The 19,552-nt window shown below is 39.5% G+C and overlaps 1 protein-coding gene across 1 annotated transcript; it reads left to right on the top strand.

Annotated features, from left to right (window-relative positions):
• Positions 1 to 17,666: 17,666 nt before the first annotated feature.
• Positions 17,667 to 19,249, top strand: LOC133527259 (lipase 3-like). The gene has a single exon (XM_061864197.1). It carries the CDS (start codon positions 17,997 to 17,999, stop codon positions 19,182 to 19,184), a length of 1,188 nt encoding a protein of 395 aa, XP_061720181.1. The 5' UTR covers positions 17,667 to 17,996; the 3' UTR covers positions 19,185 to 19,249.
• The last annotated feature ends 303 nt before the right edge of the window (positions 19,250 to 19,552 follow it).

Genomic DNA, 19,552 nt, shown 5'->3' with positions numbered 1-19,552 from the left:
ATAGCATTAGTTTATAAGACTTTTACATTAACAGGCTTGAAGTGATTTATTTAACATTAATTTGATTTTGACACTTGGAGAGATCCCTATTATACTGTAGTAATTATTTATTTAAAAATTATTATAATGTAATGGCTGTTGTAGATATACCTAAATGTTGCTACATGTTTTTTTCTTGGCATTAGTATGATGTTGCTGTAAATGTTATATTGACTTGTAAAAAGCCCTTGAGGCATACATACAGTCTTCATTTTTGAATTTCGAATTTTGTAGTACTAATTAAATTACCTTTACGTTGCCTATAATAATGTTGGCAGCATTAATGCTGCAGTATTGTGGCGCGATATTCATGCCGGCTGCAATGCATTTCGCAGCGATGTCGCAACATTACGTCAGGAACGCTGATGCAGACTGAATCCGAACTGTACCTTTATACGAATATATTTTATGAGAAATGGAAATTAATATAAGTCCGCGAAGCCCGTAACGTAACTGACAATAACATAATGTGGATTTCAGCGTCAATGTCAGAGTGAAACCATATTTTATATTGTGAAATTGGAAAACGGTTCTAATTGTGGTTATACATATACATATGATTTAGTTATTGCGTTCTTTTAACAGATGGAGACAGGAGGTGGCTATGGGAACTCTGTGATAAAAAAAAGCAATCTAATTGTGTTTGAGGTTGTTAGAGTTGTCTTGATGAGTATTAGTTACCTGTGGAAAGATATGTACTGTAAAGGGATACGGTCTATCTGAGGCGGGGAATATAAACGCTCGTTGTAGATTACTTATTTTATATAGATTTTTTATACGTTCAGCTAGATTACAATTTTACTACCCGTAATGGCTGCCACCCTCCGAATAAATCGCCTGCAGATACTTTTTCCTTTAGCAGGGTGATAGTTCTGAATTCAAATACATAATCGTTACCAATGGTGGGGTCAGCGATAGAAGCTTCTGCCAAAATCTTATTGTTATAGGATAAACTAGCTTTTGCCAGCGACTTGGTCTGCGTAGAATTAGTGATTTTCCATACAAATTTCCATCCCCTTTTCACCCCCTAAAGGGACGGCTAATTAAGTCTGATGCATAACATTCTTTAATTGTTATGAAAAGTTAAATGATAAAAGTCTTATAGATTCCCTATGTAGTGTAAGTTTACCCTCCCCCCCCCCCCCCCCCCTTTTTACACCAATTATGATTTCGGATATAAATATAAATTCTATATCCTTTCATTCTTTTTCCACAACTCAAATTATCTTATTTCACAATCGTACTAATTACGGGGAAAATTTTGTTGCAATTAGTACCATAGTGCGATAACAAAAGGTCCATATTACGACCAATTTTCCGCGTAATTAGTACGGTGGTGAAAATATGGAAAAATAAAAGTCGTCCATTTTTATAAAACATACGACGGTGTGTTCATTTAAGCCTAAACTAACTACCGTTTGATTATATGGTCGTATCAAAAATACACGCTGTTACTTGTATACACACATACCTATGTCACAACGTCTCGTCGTCAACGTCAACTTTCAATCGTTATAGATGCTAAAAAAAATTGCTTTAGAATGATTTTTTTTCAAAGAAATCCATAGATTTGATACCCCATTCTACGATGCCACGATTTTTTCTCTGCATTTTCCCCATTTTGTCTAGATTTGAATGTCATATCTCTCGATGTTATGTATAGTATATGTACGTATGGACGTCGGAGTCAATTTTCATTAAAAGAAAAGATAAAAGGCAAAACGCAGTAACACAATTCTCCCCATGCACCGTTAAACTCCTGTTAGTAACGTAATAAGCAATAATAGAAAGGGACCCGCAATAACAGTTTTAATTGCGTTAAAAATAACCTAGAAACTTGCTCGTATCTTTTCACTCCATTACGTTTACTGTTATGATTATAACACTACAAACTTATTTTTGCCGGTGGCGAAATATACGAACTAAGTCCACGTACTGAATGTTAGAGGGCAATGGATGGAAATGAAGATATTTGACCGCATTCATAACTTGGTAATGATATATTCCTTTAGGAGCGTCGGCCATTTTTTCCCGATGGCCTTTTGTTTTCATTGCGTTTTGTTATAAATAGTTAATTAGTATTGGATTTTGTCTCATTATTGTGGTGCACATTTTTAGGATTACGTTGTATTTTGGGATATACAGATATGATGTGATGAAGGCATCAAACATCTGCTTAGAAATAAATATTTTTGGTGATAATAAGCGATCATGAAGATGATGATCGGGATCCCGTATTGGCGTTATTCGTAAACACGCAGCAAGCCTCAACTAGTTTTTAATTGTTTGTCTTAATATATAATCTTGACTTTGTATTTGTGAGAAACAAATAAAACATAAATTATCTATATGAATGAGGCTTGTAAAGTTTTATGAATAGGGGTGTAGGTTAAGAAAGTAGCAATATATGCCTATATAGTTGTAGCTATACTAGTTTACCTCCACAATATCATTAAGTAAAATAAAACGTCCATATTTAAACAATGCTACCATATCTTGTCTGGTTGGTCCCATGCCAGCAGTCTTATCTGCCCCGATCGGTCCTGAACTAATGAAGACAGGCGAAATATTTCCTTCCACATTTATTTTCTACCATTTATATGTTAAGGGTCTTATTCAATGATGTCCATTGTACACACACACACACAGTAATGGATAAAGGATGACTCACGCTTGACCGGCCCATGTCCGGACCGAGGCGTCTGACACGTAATTTTCTATGACGGCTGATCGGTGATCACGTGGTGCTTTCCATAGAAAACGAAGCGCCGGAAGCTCCAGCTCGGCCCCGGCCCGGGCTAACGTAAGTCATCCTTAAAGGTGACATTTGGATTGCAGCTGCAACGGTGTTACCGCTGCAGCGTTGCTATTTCATTGCGAAATTAAAGAAATTACCTCTTTAATAAATTGCTAGTAAATATGTTCTTAATACATAAAGATTCTTTATAGAAAGTGTTTATTTAGTCACCTGCAATAATTTACAGGCAGAATATATAGGTTATACTGAGCAACTTTTACTATGGGCCCAACTCCGAAATAACGAAAAAAACATTCACACTCCTATAGAAAATGTCAAGGTCAGACAGCCACAATGTATGAAACAGACAATGCTTTTTTTGCAATTTCTGGGTTGGGCCCATAGTAAAAGTAGCTCAGTATGACCTATTTATTCACCCGTAAATTATTGCAGGTGACTAGCTAAACAGCCTGTATATAATTTAGATATTGTCATACTATGATATAGGTACGAGTACATATGGATTTGGAACGCGAACACAGCCCGATTCTGATTTTTATTTATTGTTCTGAAACTGCTTTGATCTGCCAGCTGTGATGTTTTTGGACCAGAAAAAACATCCAAAACTTTTGACGAGTGATTCTATACTGAATGCTTCATTGATGCATTTGTTTATAAGGTCGACAACGCACGTAAAATACAATGCCTCTGATGTTTCGGACTCTAGGATAGGACAGGTAGGTGTCCATGGGCGACGTTAAGCTCTTTCCATCAGGAATTCGTCTGCTCTATTGCCTCGTATATAGCTTTTTAATTTTACCTAATTATAATTTAACAGTAAACATAACAGAGGATTACTATAAAGAGCTTAAATCTAAAATAAGCCCTTGAGACATTGTGCCAAGGATGCTGGCGGCAACGAGTTGTATCACAATACTGATACGTTGTCGAGAAAGCCGCCAGCTCTTCGGTCACCATTACGTCAACGAGACGAGACGCTTTGCGATTTCTGCAAACAACTTGTGCGCGCCCACCGCATGGACCTACAGTTTCAGGTTTCAAAACGTAATTGAAAATAGATTATATAGTAAAACGATTTGTACTAAATTTTCTGCAAGCATTGAACAGATTTAAAATACTCTACAATGTAAAAGGCTTTCAGATACAGTTCCGATTGGCCTAATAGTCCTCACCAGCACAGCGTTTTCTGTGTAGCTCAAACTAGCTCCTGCATTTACGTCTTATTAAATTAGACTAAACCTACACCATTCTATGTAGAAGCCTTGCCAAGATCATTGCGGTACGGAAATTGAGTTAAAAACTTGGCACCAATTCGGTACGTGGCACCAGATACCAGATGGTATCGGAGTCTAATGACCTGTCTGCTATTCTGGTTTATTGAGGGTGCCATCGTGAAATTATATCGCGTTCTAGATTTAATTGCTATCTTTAAATTATAATTGGTTGGTGTCTTGTAAGAGTTAAATGTGTTTATGGAGAAAAATTGATAGGAAGTCAATGTCGACGAACTCCCCGAATTGCTTTTTATTGACAAATGCTGTTGGTCTATTATAGTCACGATTAGCTTCGACGATCCACTCAAGGGCGTAGCCAGCCAGTGACCTAGGGTGGGGGCAAGTTGATATCGCCGGAGGCCTGGGGAGGGCAGACGCCGCAAAGAGGCATATACTCGTATTGTACGTAAAATTTGAGTTCCAGCGCCCGTACCTGCCTACGCCTGCCTACTATTCTTATCATTTAGATAGAAAGCTATGATTCAGTATTTTGGGTTAGCTAGGAATATATAGCCAAGCAAATGTTATGTTACAATATATATAAACCTCTGGTACAGTATACAGCTAAACGCAATAACGGATATCGTCCAGTTAACGTGTTATCGACTTTGAGTGCGGAATGTCATTCCATTCGCGAGCTGAGCTGATAATTCCGATAATCCAGTATAATTATAGTTTCTCAGTAGAATATAAATAGAGAATAATACTTCCTTTTCTTGTGCTAGTATTATGACCCCAAAAATCACTTATTTTTATTCCACTGTCCCTGGTTTGCCAGACTTTTCGTTCTCTGATCACCACAAACTACACAGACAACGCATTAAGGATGACTGACGCTAGAACGGTCCGGGTCTGGGCCGAGGCGTGGGACATTTCGATTTCTGTAGAAAGCATCATGTGATCACTGATTGCCCGTCATAAAAAACGAAATGTCGGATAAAATATGGATTTTATGAAGTCGACGATCACGGGTCATCTGATGACCTTTCCATTGCAAAAGGAACAATCTTATTTAATTTTATGTATTTAACTATGTTCTGTCATTGCCATCCAAAGTAATGTTGCAGCGTTCATCATCCAAATGCCACCCTGTCACTATCAGAATGTCACCTTTAGATACGGACAGAGATCACTGTTACGCTGGTTGCTTTATGGACTGGATTCGTCGACATGCAAGAACACGCGAGTAAAGTTGGAGTTGTCGATCGAGTTCGCTCGGCAAACAAGCCGCAACAAATTACGGCGTAGCCATGTTTGTACAATGTACAACTTTGACTAAGGTGTGCGGAGCGCTTGCTATTCAACTGATGAACTTTCTCGGCGCTTTACAAGTTACTGAAGAAATTGGAGGTTAGCTTTTCGTAAATTGATCTAATTGTCGTTGGCACTAGATTTTATGAAAGCGTCGGACATCTGATGACCTTTCCATCCAAAAGGGAACAATCTTATTTAATTCACTGTTATTTACATAACAATTTTTTGTCATTACCATCCAAATGTCAGCTTAACGTTGCTGCGGTTAGCATCCGAATGACACTTTTAGGTGCGGATAGACATTACTCTTACGCTGGCTAGCTTATGGACTGGATTCGTCGACATACCTACGAGAACACGCGAGTAAAGTTGGAGTTGTCGATCGAGTTCGCTCGGCAAACAAGCCGCAACAAATTACGGCGTAGCCATGTTTGTACAATGTACAACTTTGACTAAGGTGTGCGGAGCGCTTGCTATTCAACTGATGAACTTCCTCGGCACTTTACAAGTTACTGAAGAAATTGGAGGTTAGCTTTTCGTAAATTGATCTAATTGTCGTTGGCACTAGATTTTAAAGCGTCGGCCATCTGATGAGCTTTCCATCCAAAAGGGAACAATCTTATTTAATTCAGTGTTATTTACATAACAATTTTTTGTCATTGCCATCCAAATGTCAGCTTAACGTTGCTGCGGTTAGCATCCGAATGACACCTTTAGGTGCGGATAGACATTACTCTTACGCTGGCTAGCTTATGGACTGGATTCGTCGACATACCTACGAGAACACGCGAGTAAAGTTGGAGTTGTCGATCGAGTTCGCTCGGCAAACAAGCCGCAACAAATTACGGCGTAGCCATGTTTGTACAATGTACAACTTTGACTAAGGTGCGCGGAGCGCTTGCTGTTCAACTGATGAACTTCCTCGGCGCTTTACAAGTTACTGAAGAAATCGGAGGTTAGCTTTTCGTAAATTGATCTAATTGTCGTTGGCACTAGATTTTAAAGCGTCGGCCATCTGATGAGCTTTCCATCCAAAAGGGAACAATCTTATTTAATTCAGTGTTATTTATATAACAATTTTTTGTCATTGCCATCCAAATGTCAGCTTAACGTTGCTGCGGTTAGCATCCGAATGACACCTTTAGGTGCGGATAGACATTACTGTTACGCTGGCTAGCTTATGGACTGGATTCGTCGACATACGGACACGCGGTAAAGTTGGAGTTGTCGATCGAGTTAGCTCGGCAAACACGCCGCAACAAATTACCGTTGGTGGCGACGTTTCGCCATGTTTGTACAATGTACAACTTTGACTAAGGCATTTGCTGTGTTCCACTTGTGTGAACATTTACAGTGTATGGTAGTACTCGTAGCTGATCTAAAACTTATAGGTAATTATCAACTTTTGTTCTGTCTTGTTTTTTTCGATTGGCAATGTTTCCATTAATAGTTCAAAACTGTTGCTATTCAACTGAAGAACTTCCTCTTATACAGGTTACATCCTAAAGAAGTCTGATATGACGCATTTTTCTAAAGCGTCACTGCTATTTGATGCCATCTGCAGCTGAAGTCAAATTCCATAATAAAGTGAGTGACATTCGTTGCCGCATTACTACCGCGATTAAAACGATCAATCCGTCACATATTTTACAAAGGTTGATAGTGACAGTGCCTGTGTCAATACCACTACTACCGCAACACTAATGCTGGTTTCAGTTGCCATCCGAATGTAACCTTGAGGAAGATATGGATAGAGATCACTGTTACGCTGGTTGGTTTATGGACTTCATTGCCATCGAACACGCGAGTAAAGTTGGAGTTGTCGATCGAGTTCGCTCGGCAAACAAGCCGCAACAAATTACGGCGTAGCCATATTTGTACAATGTACAACTTTGACTAAGGTACGCGGTGTGGTGGCTGTTCAACTGATGAACTACTTAAACTGAAATTATAATAATAAATATTCTTTATTGTACACCACATATTGAAAAGGAGAATACAAAGAGAACACAAATTACAATTAGGTAACAACAGGCGGTCTTATCGCTAAAAAGCGATTTTTTCCAGACAACCTTTGGGTAGCAGGAAATCATAACTTACAACAATGAACGAGTAGTGCCAATATGAGATTACGTAGATATTAGAACAGTGTCAGATATCACGCATAAAAATCTAAAGTTTTATTTATTATATATCATACACTAAATGAAAAATCTTGTCTCAGCCACTGGAGGGTGATTTTTTCTTTAACACATAACAATACATCCCTTTCAGTTTACTTTTTTTATATAGAGTATCTTGTTTGAATACTTAAAATACAAATCAAAATGTTTCATAAAATGATTGCCTTATATCCGACATTTTTCTACCAGGTATTTTTCACCTTGTGCGTAGTGGCTAATTGACAATATATCGAAAAATCATAAAATCCTAGGGCAAGGCTTTTTTTTCAGCTTTTCTGGGTGAATACATATCTAAGTTGATGAAGTCCTTCCACAGCGCTTTAAAGGTCACATCCTAAAGAAGTTCAAGGTCCGCTTTTGGCAAATTAATCCAAAGTATTGACGCTGAATTTTACAAAAGCGACTGTCTTCTGATGCCGCCAATCCAGAAGGAATACTAGATCCAGGAGGCCAATCCGACATCCATCACATCCAACACTGAGAAAATAAGCGGATAGGAGAAAATATGTAGTCAATAGGTACGGTACGGGTAAGAGCGCCTAGGCCTTCACATTAAGTAATGTTTACAAATTGATAAGTGTATAAATATTGCGTTTATACATTTTTTACCTGTTACTTGTGTTAAGTGGCAAATATATGACCTCGAAATAAAAATGGATCAATGTTTAAAGGCCAGCAAAACTTACGCCTAGAACGCACTGCGATTAATTTCTTGCGGTTTCAGTCTAATTTTTTGGGGTTTCAGTCTTGCAAGTGCATGCGCTTATGAAGCATGGCGTACGTTATACTTTTTGCGGTTCTGAAATTAAACGCAAGAAATTAATTGCAGTGCGTGTTAAGCCTTAACCCGCAGCCACAGATACCCGTATTGACTTAATTAAAATATACACCATCATATTTCAGCCAACCTTTACGCCGACTGATAGTGGAGTCAATTTAAGTTGCGGCAACTTAATTTATACAACTTTACCTTCACAATGAACGAGTGTCCCCCAATAACTGCACCTTGAATAATTGCTCATTCAACTTTTGTTTCTTGACAAACTAATTTGCGGTTGCCAGAAACAGTTGCTCGTCGGTAAAATTGGTCACTTTGTATGGTACTACGCGACACGTTTTTATCGCTTTTTAGAACGCGCGTGCGTGCGCACGTGTAGCTTAAAAGTGATACATTTGTAAGTTAGGTTCTTCGAAAAAGGCGTGTACAGGTTTTTAACGGGTCTCTGCTCGGGTGACTGCTTACCATCAGGCGGGCTGTATGCTTTGCCACCGTCGTGGTATATAAAAAAGTTAGGATAGCGTTATCGATCAAAGAAATAATACACCGCGAATAACATTCCTCATTCTGCATTGGACTATAGCATGAGAACTGGGACCCATTTCCCGAACGGTATGAGTTTAATATTTATTATTCGTGTGTTCGACTTAACTGGACTTATATTATTATTATTAGTCTAATACCGTTCGAGAAATGGGCCCCTTTTGTTTGTATAAAGACAGGTAGGTTTCTAGCAATTGTCAAACTTATGTCATTTTGTTATCTTTCTAGCGTGCATTCCGCTCGCACATGTTCGTAAGCACATTAGCTTTGCGAGACACACGAACGGTAACAAAAAAAAACATAATTTTGACATTCAAAGGTAAGTTCAAATGGGCCTCCAGTCTTTCCAATGTCGTGTGAGACAGTATATATCTAGATAAGGGTGGTTCAAAAAACTTATTATGATGATAAGGCAGAAGTACTAGTGCTCGACGCTGCACTAGTCACCGACATGGGCACTTTATTTCATGGAAATATAGGTTAAATTTGAACAACGAAGATTTTTCTGCATTCGAACTTAATCCTTGTCACTTTGACATAAAGTGCCCATATCGAGTACTAGTGCAGCGTCGAGCACTAGTACCTACTTCTACCTTACCATTTGGATAGTAAATGAGTAAACATACCGAAATAATGACATTACAATACCCATCCTATCATCAATTTTCAATTTATTCAAGTAACCACAAAATGTAACAATACAGGGCTAGCCTAAGACATTACATTTCTTATAACTAAGGTCATTATAATTATATATGTTAAAAAATACTAATAAAAATAAGCTACACGTCATGTCATAAAATACATTTAAACATTTAAATAATTAAATCAGGTCAGTAACTCGCATATTTTTAAACAATCTTTCTCAATAACCGTCCAGCCGTCCGCAAACAAATCGCAGGAGTGTTGCATCATATATCATATCCGAAGTGTCGTTTTTTCTTTTTTTTTTATACTACGTCGGTGGCAAACAAGCATACGGCCTGTGTGATGGTAAGCAGTCTCCGTAGCCTATGTACACCTGCAACTCCAGAGGAGTTACATGCGCGTTGCCGACCCTAACCCCACCCCCCTCGTTGAGCTCTGGCAACCTTACTCACCGGCAGGAACACAACACTATGAGTAGGGTCAAGTGTTATTTGGCTGCGGTTTTCTGTAAGGTGGAGATACTTCCCCAGTTGGGCTCTGCTCTAGATCTGGAATGATATCTGCTGTGCTGTGCCCTACCACACAAGGCGAGATGACATTACATTGCCCATACCTCTCTTTTGGACGTAGTTTAAGGACATACCCGGGTCCGGGTGTCGTTGTCAACAGAATCCGCACAGGTCATGGCAGGTGCAATTACTCGTATATGCGTCACAAATGGGGATAGAACGAGAGTCCGTTGTGTGACTGCGGCCTTGAAGAACAAACTACCCAGCACATTGTTGAACGATGCCCAAAGAGACGTTTCTAAGGCAGCCCGGTGTATCTCTCTCTATACCAATTTGACACCGGACGCGATCGGTTGGCTGCGTGGCCTGGATGTCGACTTTTAATATTATAAATAGCCTATTAGTATATATTGCCTACAATGTTACGCCATATGCTTAAATAAATAAATAGGTAAATGTCGTTGTTTTATATTCCACATACGTGACTTAACACGATTATTATGAAAAATTATGACAATTGATTTGGCCTTACATTTCCAACAATAACCTTCAATTCAAAGGAGTTAAAACTCCTATTTAATTTCCACCTAAATTATTTATAAAGACACATTTTTACCCAAATGTCGCTGATATATAAAACCACAAATAACTCCCTGTCAAACTCTGTGGCATTTAGTATCACACCTAGACCTAAACAAAAACACTGCGGTTTTTTACCAGACGTCCGTTCCGATGTCGATATATTTTTGGGAGTGACCTCATCTTTGACCGTATTGTGAAATTTAAATAATAGAATATTACTAAGACTCGAAAATATAGAATTGCAGGCCGAGTGGAGTAGAGTTCCCCAGGGTTGACTAAAGGAATAACTATAATTGAGATACTATTTTTAACACGTTGATGAACCAGCATACGGCCCGCCTGGCGAACGAGTCATTATTGATATCTATTATACATAATATATATGTATAATTGTATCACCTAGTCACAACATAAGCTTTATTGAGCTTACCTTAGGGCTAGGTAGATTTTTGTAATAAGCTTATCCCTTAATATTTATTTAATGTATGAAATTCGTCGTATATCATAATAATAATAAAACGGGCTGTGATTTAAAATTATTCATATGTTATTTCTACTCAGCGATAAGGGCTCTTTTAATCCTAAGATGGGAAAGTGTTAACCAAAATGTCGTAAATTGTTAATAGTTATCCAAAATTGCTTTATACTTGTTATGTATTCTGTTTTTTTTTCTTACTGCACCCACGTTCAAGAATTTCTGTTTTGCTCTATGGTTGACTGGTAGGTAATACCTTAAGGCATTAAGTCCGCCATTTGTACTTATTTTGATAATAAAGATTGCGCAAAGAGGGACATGAATGCCTTCAGCCACCAAAAACGGTGTCTCTCCGGCGTTACGCTATAAATCATCTGCAATAGACGAAAAGGCCCATGATGAGCTACAATTTTCATACAATTCATTCCGTTTCCATCATATTAGAATGTCATATACCTACACCTATATAAATGTATTGGACACTTTTCAAAACCTTTTCGGAAGAGCTCGTCATTGACAATTTCTTATGGTTTGATACGTAACGATCGTCTTGGTGATTGCGCATTCGCCTATCAGAGTGAGCGATCTTCGAAATCCGAAATCCTTTCGAAGTAATAAGTTGATTAATCTGAATCTGGCTCACGGTGTGAGCCACAGCCAGACGGTATCGGGGCTGTCGGTCTGTCGCGCGCTATCGGAGTGGACACCTTTTTCTCTTTGTGGCGTCCGGCGTCCGTACTGTAGAGATTAGATATCATACGTCAGGATTTGGTGAAACGAGGACGCTTCATGTTATTTACGTTGCAATACAAATGTGATACAGGTAATTGATTACAATCTTTGGGATTTTAAGAAATCCACTAAAATGTTCGCATTGACTTGATTAATCTGGGCAGAGTTTTCAATTTGATTAGGTTTGTTCATTATAGTTGCATTTTCATTTTCAAGCTTAGGCCGCCGGTGCCAATATCCTGATATCAGCAATAGCAGCATCAGCAATAGAGATGTGATCTTATGTTTGAGATTTCGCAAGACGATGGATAGGCGTAATCTCTTCTCTTCTTCCTCGCATTGTCCCAGCATTTTGCCACGGCTCATGGGAGCCTGGGGTCCGCTTGGCAACTAATCCCAAGAATTGGCGTAGTCACTAGTTTTTACGACAGCGACTGCCATCTGACCTTCTAACCCAGAGGGTAAACTAGGCCTTATTGGGATTAGTCCAGTTTCCTCACGATGTTTTCCTTATTCATAAAACTTTACGAAACTGCTTTAGTTAATTTATGTTTTATCCCTTTCTTTCAAATACATAAGTCAAAATGACAGATAACGACAAACGATTCATAGCTAATTCAGGCCAGTAACGCGTTTATGAATAAAATAAATAAATATTATAGGACATTAATACACAAATTGACTATAGTCCCACAGTAAGTTCAATAAGCCTTGTGTTGTGGGTACTTAGACAAAGATATATATCGAGGGCTTCAGGCCAAAGGGGCGTATACGCAAAAATGCCATTTTTCGTTTTTAACGGCATCGTATTCGTCTTGTAACAATACGTAAGCACAATTTTTTTCATAATTTTATCATAACAATTAGTTAAGTAAATAATTAAAAAATCATTTGGCGTATAACAGACAGTCATAATTTTATGTCGTTCCAAAAAGCCGTACTGAAGGCGTATAAGTGATATTTTAATTCAGTCCCCGATATTCATCGGAGTATAAAGGCGTACGTACATACTTCTCTCATGTGACAGTGCGAACCACCAAATAGTGTCACGCTATATAGGCGTACATACATACGACCATAAACTTTTACCAACTATCCTCAAAGTGCGTCGCGGCAAAGAGGCGTATGAACATACGACCGTACAAAAATTACGTTGGCCTTCAAATAATGCCGGGCCAAAGGGGCGCGGAGACAGCGTAATTATGCCGCATATTGCTATCCCTTTCTGTCAAGCGGGTAAGCGCACTAGGGCCTCCTGTCTCTCAGTCAGTGTCTAGTGCGTTACAGTATGGTGTGCATCTCGTGCGAATAATAACAATAAAGTGGAGCGCTCTGATGCTGATGGCTCTGCCCTGTGGGCATTCAAGAATGACGTAGGCGGCTGTCTCCTCTGCCTCCAAGTACTCTCTGCAGAGGGGGCTATCTGTAACACGTAGTGTTAGTAGGTGTTTGTTTAGTGGGGCGTGGCCGGTTATGGCCCCAGTCAAAAACCGGACCTGTGGCCTCTTCAGCTGTCTCAGCCTCCTCGACAAACCGGGGTCGATTGTCGGGAGGGCTTCCTTCGCCTGCCTGCACGTGCCTAGGTTAGACCAGTACGGTTGGTGTTTTACCTTGGTGTTGTGTCGCAGCATGTTCCGGAGCCAGGCATAAGGCAGATAATTGGCTCCGGTCCTGCCACCCTCAGTTCCGAACATCCTCTCACCAATATGTCGGCCTTATCGTTCCCTCGCGAGTTGCTGTGTCCCTTGATCCACTGCAGAGTTAAGACGGTGGTGGTGCTTACCTCTGACAGAGCTTTGTGGCATTTGTAGATTAGCCCTGAGGTCAAAGTATAACTTTGCAGAGCTTGTAGTACTGACCAACTATCAGAGAGTATGCGGATGGAGTAGTCCAATACTTTCCTTGAGGCGATTGCGTGTGCTGCCATTATGATGCCAATTCTGCCTGGAAGACTGTGTTGTGGGCACCTAGTCAAGTCCTAGTGGTGTTGAGATATGTATGTTTAGGTCCTCTGAGAATACTTCAGCGCCAGTGCCTGACCTTGTCTTTGATCCATCCGTGAAGATTCTCAGCTCTCATGGGTTGAGTCGTTCACGAGGTTTTTCGTGTAACTATATCTTAATTTCTTGTCGAAGACGAATTGTCTGGGTATCCTGTCAGTCACCGCTTCTATTAGCGGTTCCTTACCTATCGCCTCGTAGAGGATCTCGGTGTGTGGTACCCTAGGTGGTCTCCAGAGATTAGATTTTTTGAGACGTACCGCCGTAGCTAGCGCTCCCTGTTGTATAAAGAGGTGCAGCGGCGGCAGGCTCAGTAAGGCTTCCAGGGCCGCGGTTGGTATTGTCCTCATGCAGCCCGTGGTCGCCATACAGGCCAACCTCTGGATTCGTTGTAGTTCAGCTTCAACTACGGATAGTGTGGTGCGTGGCCACCAAACTATCGCACTGTAGCTTATTATTGGTCGCATGGCTGCCTGGTAAAGCCATAGAGTTATCTTTGGGGTTAGCCCCCAGGTTCTACCCACTATCCTACGACATTGCCAGATTACGACTGTGGCTTTGTCAATTTTGCCGTTTAGGTGATTGCTCTAATTTAATTTGCTGTCAAGTATTACCCCTAAATACTTTACTTCCGCAGATAGTTGGAGTTCAGTGTCGAACAGGCGGAAGTGTTTGTTGGTGAACATAACCAGCTCAGTTTTGTTGGGATTGTCTGAGAGTTCGTTGTTAAAACACCAGCATTCCACGATGGCTAGTGCAGAGCGGGTAACATCGCATACTGTACCTGCATGATTGCCGCTCGTCAGTATCACTATGTCGTCAGCATAGCCGATTGTGTAATAGTGATTATTGTTTAGTGTGGTGATCAGGTCATTCACCACAAGGTTCCATAGTAGTGGCCATAGGACTCCTCCTTGGGGGCATCCTTTTGCCATGAATGCCTGCTGTGTTTCGCCCGTCTCGAGTTTGATGGTTCGTTGGCTCAACATGTTGTTTATCCATTCTGTCATAACTGCATTCGCGCCATGTCTTACCAGTGCTGCTGTAATGCTACTGAACCTGGTCCTGTCGAAAGCCCTTTCTATATCTATGAAGGTTCCTAAGCACATGGATCTGTTTTTGACCGCCACCTCAATTTTACTTACTACTGCGTGAAGTGCCCATTCTGTAGATTTGCCAGGGCTGTAGGCATATTGGTTTGGATGCAAGGGCACATGAATTTGCACCCTCTCTCTAAGGTACCTGTCACACAACCTCTCTAATGTTTTCAACATGAAAGAGGTCAGGCTGATGGGCCTGAAGGATTTGGGGTCCGAGTAGTCGTTTTTACCTGGTTTCCGTATGAAGATAACCTTGACCTCCCTCCATTGCTTCGGCACGTACCGGTGAGCCAGACAGGCGCGCAGAACGATGGTCAGCTTCAGAGTGAGATGCTTCCCGCCCCATTTAAGAAGCACAGAGAAGATCCTATCCATTCCTAGAGATTTGAAGGAGTCAAAGCTGTTTAAGGTCCATTGCGTGCGCTGCGGGCTGATTACCTCATATGTCTGTAGCCACTCGTCCTCCGTCGGGGTGGTAGTAATTCTTAAGTGTAACATTCCTCTGTTATAATTTGATGGAGACGTAAATGAGTTAAGTTGTTAGCTAAACTACTTTTAGGTTTATTAGTACAGAAGATTTAATATTGTTTCTTTTTATGAAATGACGATAAATGATGTGTGATAAATGTCTTATTTATTTGTTTAGAAGTTTTGATTAATATTTTATTGTTTAAGATAGTTATAATTTTGTTACCAGTGGTACCATTAAAGAAGGAGTAATGTTTATTGTCTGAATACAAGTTTTGATACGTTTTTACTTTAACCTTTTGTTTTAGTTAATGCACTCTAAATTTAATCGTTTGATTGTTTCTTGACTGCTTTTTAGTAAAGCTGTCATTGTGTTGTCTTAGCAATTTCCATGCATCCTTTACTACCAATTTCAATTTTATTCTTTTCTATTAAATCGTTTTGTACTACTCGACTTTTGAGCGACTACCATTTACCTACTATCACAAATAGTAAAAATGATCTTATTGGAATTCAGTTAAGTCAGTTTTCTTAAGTAAGCCCACACGTCTTAACTCTAGCTCCTAGCGAAGTGCTAAACGACTGCTATTATAGGCAAAAATCAGAATAAGCGGCGTGATTGTCTTTTGAAACACTTCTTCTTATCGTGTGGGTTGTAAGATTGATATACCTTAAAAACCCTGGTGTTAGAGTTATTGAGTCGCCAAAGGCCTCTGACATGGCTCTCATGACGAGCACCACCGGATAGATAGCAGCCGGGACCAACGACTTTACACCGTGCCTTCCGAAGCACAGTATCATCTTACTTTTCGGACAATCAGGTGATTCAGCCTGCAATGTCCTAGCCAAACCGGGAATAGTCTCACAAAGTCACAAAGCGACTTTTGCTTGACAGTGTCCCCACCGGGATTCGAACCCGGAACCTCCGAATCGAGAGACAACCGCTCTAACCATTAGACCACGGAGGCTATTGAAACACTGATATGCTCAAAGTGGCAATTCAAAATAGTTACTTACCCAATCGGTAACCAGCTCGAGTCGACATTGCTTAATCTCGTGGACAGTTGTGACACTATCAAAACCATCAGGAATCATTTTAATGGTAAAATCTAGATGAATTTATGAATATTTAGTCAACATATAATTTGGCGCCCTATTATACGGCCACAAATAAAGGATACTTACACGATAGATTCGTCAGCCCAGACGGGCGTATAAAAATCAGAAAAAATAGAAGAAACTACACAATGATGACTAAATTACTGTAAAATTAAAGTATTTCGCATTATTAACAGTATTTCCACCTTTCATGATTAAATTATCGAATAGAAAAAAAAATTGAATTATACGACCATAAATCTCAAGTATTTTTCAAAAAATTTCAACCTATATGTCGGAAATTACTGTCGTGGTAAAGAGGCGTAACTACATAATTACTGCTTTTTAGAATACTTAGAACGAAACTAGGCATGACACATGAAACAGACAGTAATTTAAATACTCTATGCAAAATTGTAGAACAATCGGTACATTGTAACAAAAGTTAATCAGTTTTTTGTCTCTCCTGAAAAGTAGGGTTCTTGCTTATACGCCCCTTTAGCATGAAGCCCTCGATATGTAAATATGTATACCTCCCCCCTAAACTTCCGAAATTCCCGATTAACTGCAGCATCCATTCAGTTGCTAAGAAATGCGTCCAGGTCGTCCCGCCATCTCCTCTTAGGCCGACCATGCCGTCGTTTAGGTTGTGGCTACCCACTCCGTGGCTAGTTTTGCCCACCTCTGTGGGTGTATACGTCGCACATGGCCTGCCCAGTCCCACTTTAGCCTGGCGGTTTTGACCCCAACGTCGACGATATCTGTTTTGGTGCAACGTAGTGTTTCGGATCCGGTCAATCCTTTTCACCCCAAGTATGTTGCGCCCCATCGCTCTTTGGCAAACCTTCAGTTTAGTCTTTTGTAACTCGGTAAGGGACCACGTTTGAGCACGTGTCGACGAGCCTCCGCTTAAGTGCTAATGGAAGGTCTATAAGGTCGATATATATAATATATAAACGACGACCGGTTTGGCCTAGTGGGTAGTGACCCTGCCTACGAAGCTGATGGTCCCGGGTTCAAATCCTGGTAAGGGCATTTATTCGTGTGATGAGCATGGATATTTGTTCCTGAGTCATGGGTGTTTTCTATGTATTTAAGTATTTAAAAATATTCTTATATTATATATATATAATATATCGTTGTCTAAGTACCTTGTTCTCCCTCGTTGTCTAAGGGACTTGGTCAATTTGTGTAATAATGTCGTATAATATTTATTTATTATAAATATTTATTAATACCTAAATACATAGAAAACACCCATGACTAGGGATTCTCGGGAAACAGATATCCGTGCTCATCACACCTAACGCCATTAGCTAATTAAAGAAACACGTTAACGGGCATTAACTGAAGCATGACAACGCGGGTGTACATACCTTATCGCTATTTCTTTACTAATTTACTCCAAAATTTTACAGTAATAATTACGACTAACTAATTGCTAATGAGATGGCCGGAAACATAATGCGGGTGCGTCGAAATGTATTATATTAGATCTAAAATACTGTTAAGTTCATTCATTAAACAGGAGTAATCGTGTACGCAAGAAACCACAATGGTTATCCTTCAAGTTATAATATTATTAATAATGTGGACATCTAAATGTGAAGCAGTACCAAATATTCTAGAAAACATGATACCAGAAGATGCTTTATTAAACTTCACTGACCTATCCAAGAAATATGGACATCCAGCTGAAGAACACAACGTTGTCACAGAAGATGGATACATATTGAAACTTTTTCGTATACCTGGTGAAATTAAAAGGCCAATATTCATCATGCATGGACTAGGAGATTCTGCAGATTCCTACATATTAAGAGGTTATAAATCTTTATCCGTAACCTTAGCCAATGAAGAATATGATGTCTGGCTCGGAAACAATAGAGGCAACAAATACTCCCGAAGACATTTACATCTGAACCCAGATAAAGATAATAAGTTCTGGCAGTTCAGCTTTCATGAAATCGGTATTTATGACTTGCCAGCAATAATAGACTTTATTTTGAACAAAACGAAATCTGATAAAGTAGACGTTATAGCACATTCTCAAGGAACTACGGCGTTTTTTGCTTTGCTGGCAACGAAACCGGAATATAATGGAAAGATTAATGTCCTAGTAGCACTAGGTCCAGTGGCGTTTTTGGGTAATTTATCTCCACCTATATCAACTATTGCAATTACAGGACCTGTAATCAACCAAATCTTAGTCAGTATGAAGGTAGAAGAGATAGCGGCCAATGAAACAGCCGCTCGAGAATTGCAAACTAAACTTTGTTCTTTAGGATTCATAGGAGGTAATTTTTGCCGCTTCGGTCTTATATTTCCTCTCTTTGGATTCGACCCCGAAAGCCTTGAAGCAGAGTTTGCGCCAATTGCTTTGGCTCATTTCCCAGCTGGTCTCTCAAGGAAGTGTTTGGTGCATTACGATCAATTATTTTACGGTAGAAGATTCTCCAACTTTGACTACGGAGTTTCGATGAATTTGCAATTATACAATACATTTGGCCCTCCCGATTATGACTTGAAAAAAGTGACAGCAAGAATAGCCTTGTATGTAGGGAGGAATGACCCGTTCTCAAAGATAAAGGATGCTGAACTTTTGAAGGAGGTACTACCCAATATAGTGGAGTTTAAAATTATAGATTCAAATAAATGGACTCATGTTGACTTTGCTTGGGCTAACGACATGGACAAGTATTTATTTCCTCTGATTTTCGATATTTTGAAAAAAATAATTTAATTCGAATTGTCGATTATTAAAATAATTTGTAGAAGAGTAAATAATAATACACACCATTTCCATGTCAACGGAAAAGTATTTTATACGTTCTTGGTAGATTCTTGGAATATGTATAATATATGAATTTGGATATTATTGTGATACGGAAATTAGAAATGTTGTCATTCAGTGTTTTGTTTTATTTTATTTTGTTATAAATAAGCAATTTATACGGTTGTAACTAACCCGGACTTATCCTAATACCTAAGGCCTAGTTTACCCCAGACTTCCAAGAGCCATGGAAAGAATGCCGGGACTACGCGAGGACGAAGAAATTATGACAATACAACTACATATTTTATTATTTTTATATGGACATAAACCTTCAT

This window comes from Cydia pomonella, chromosome 17, assembly GCF_033807575.1.
Source record: "Cydia pomonella isolate Wapato2018A chromosome 17, ilCydPomo1, whole genome shotgun sequence".
NCBI lineage: Eukaryota > Metazoa > Arthropoda > Insecta > Lepidoptera > Tortricidae > Cydia > Cydia pomonella.
This window is presented reverse-complemented; position numbering and strand designations above follow the sequence as displayed.

What these genes read in the sequence shown, in the direction of transcription:
- LOC133527259 (XM_061864197.1), top strand. Translation starts at nt 17,997, where the DNA reads ATGGTTATCCTTCAAGTTATAATATTATTAATAATGTGGACATCTAAA.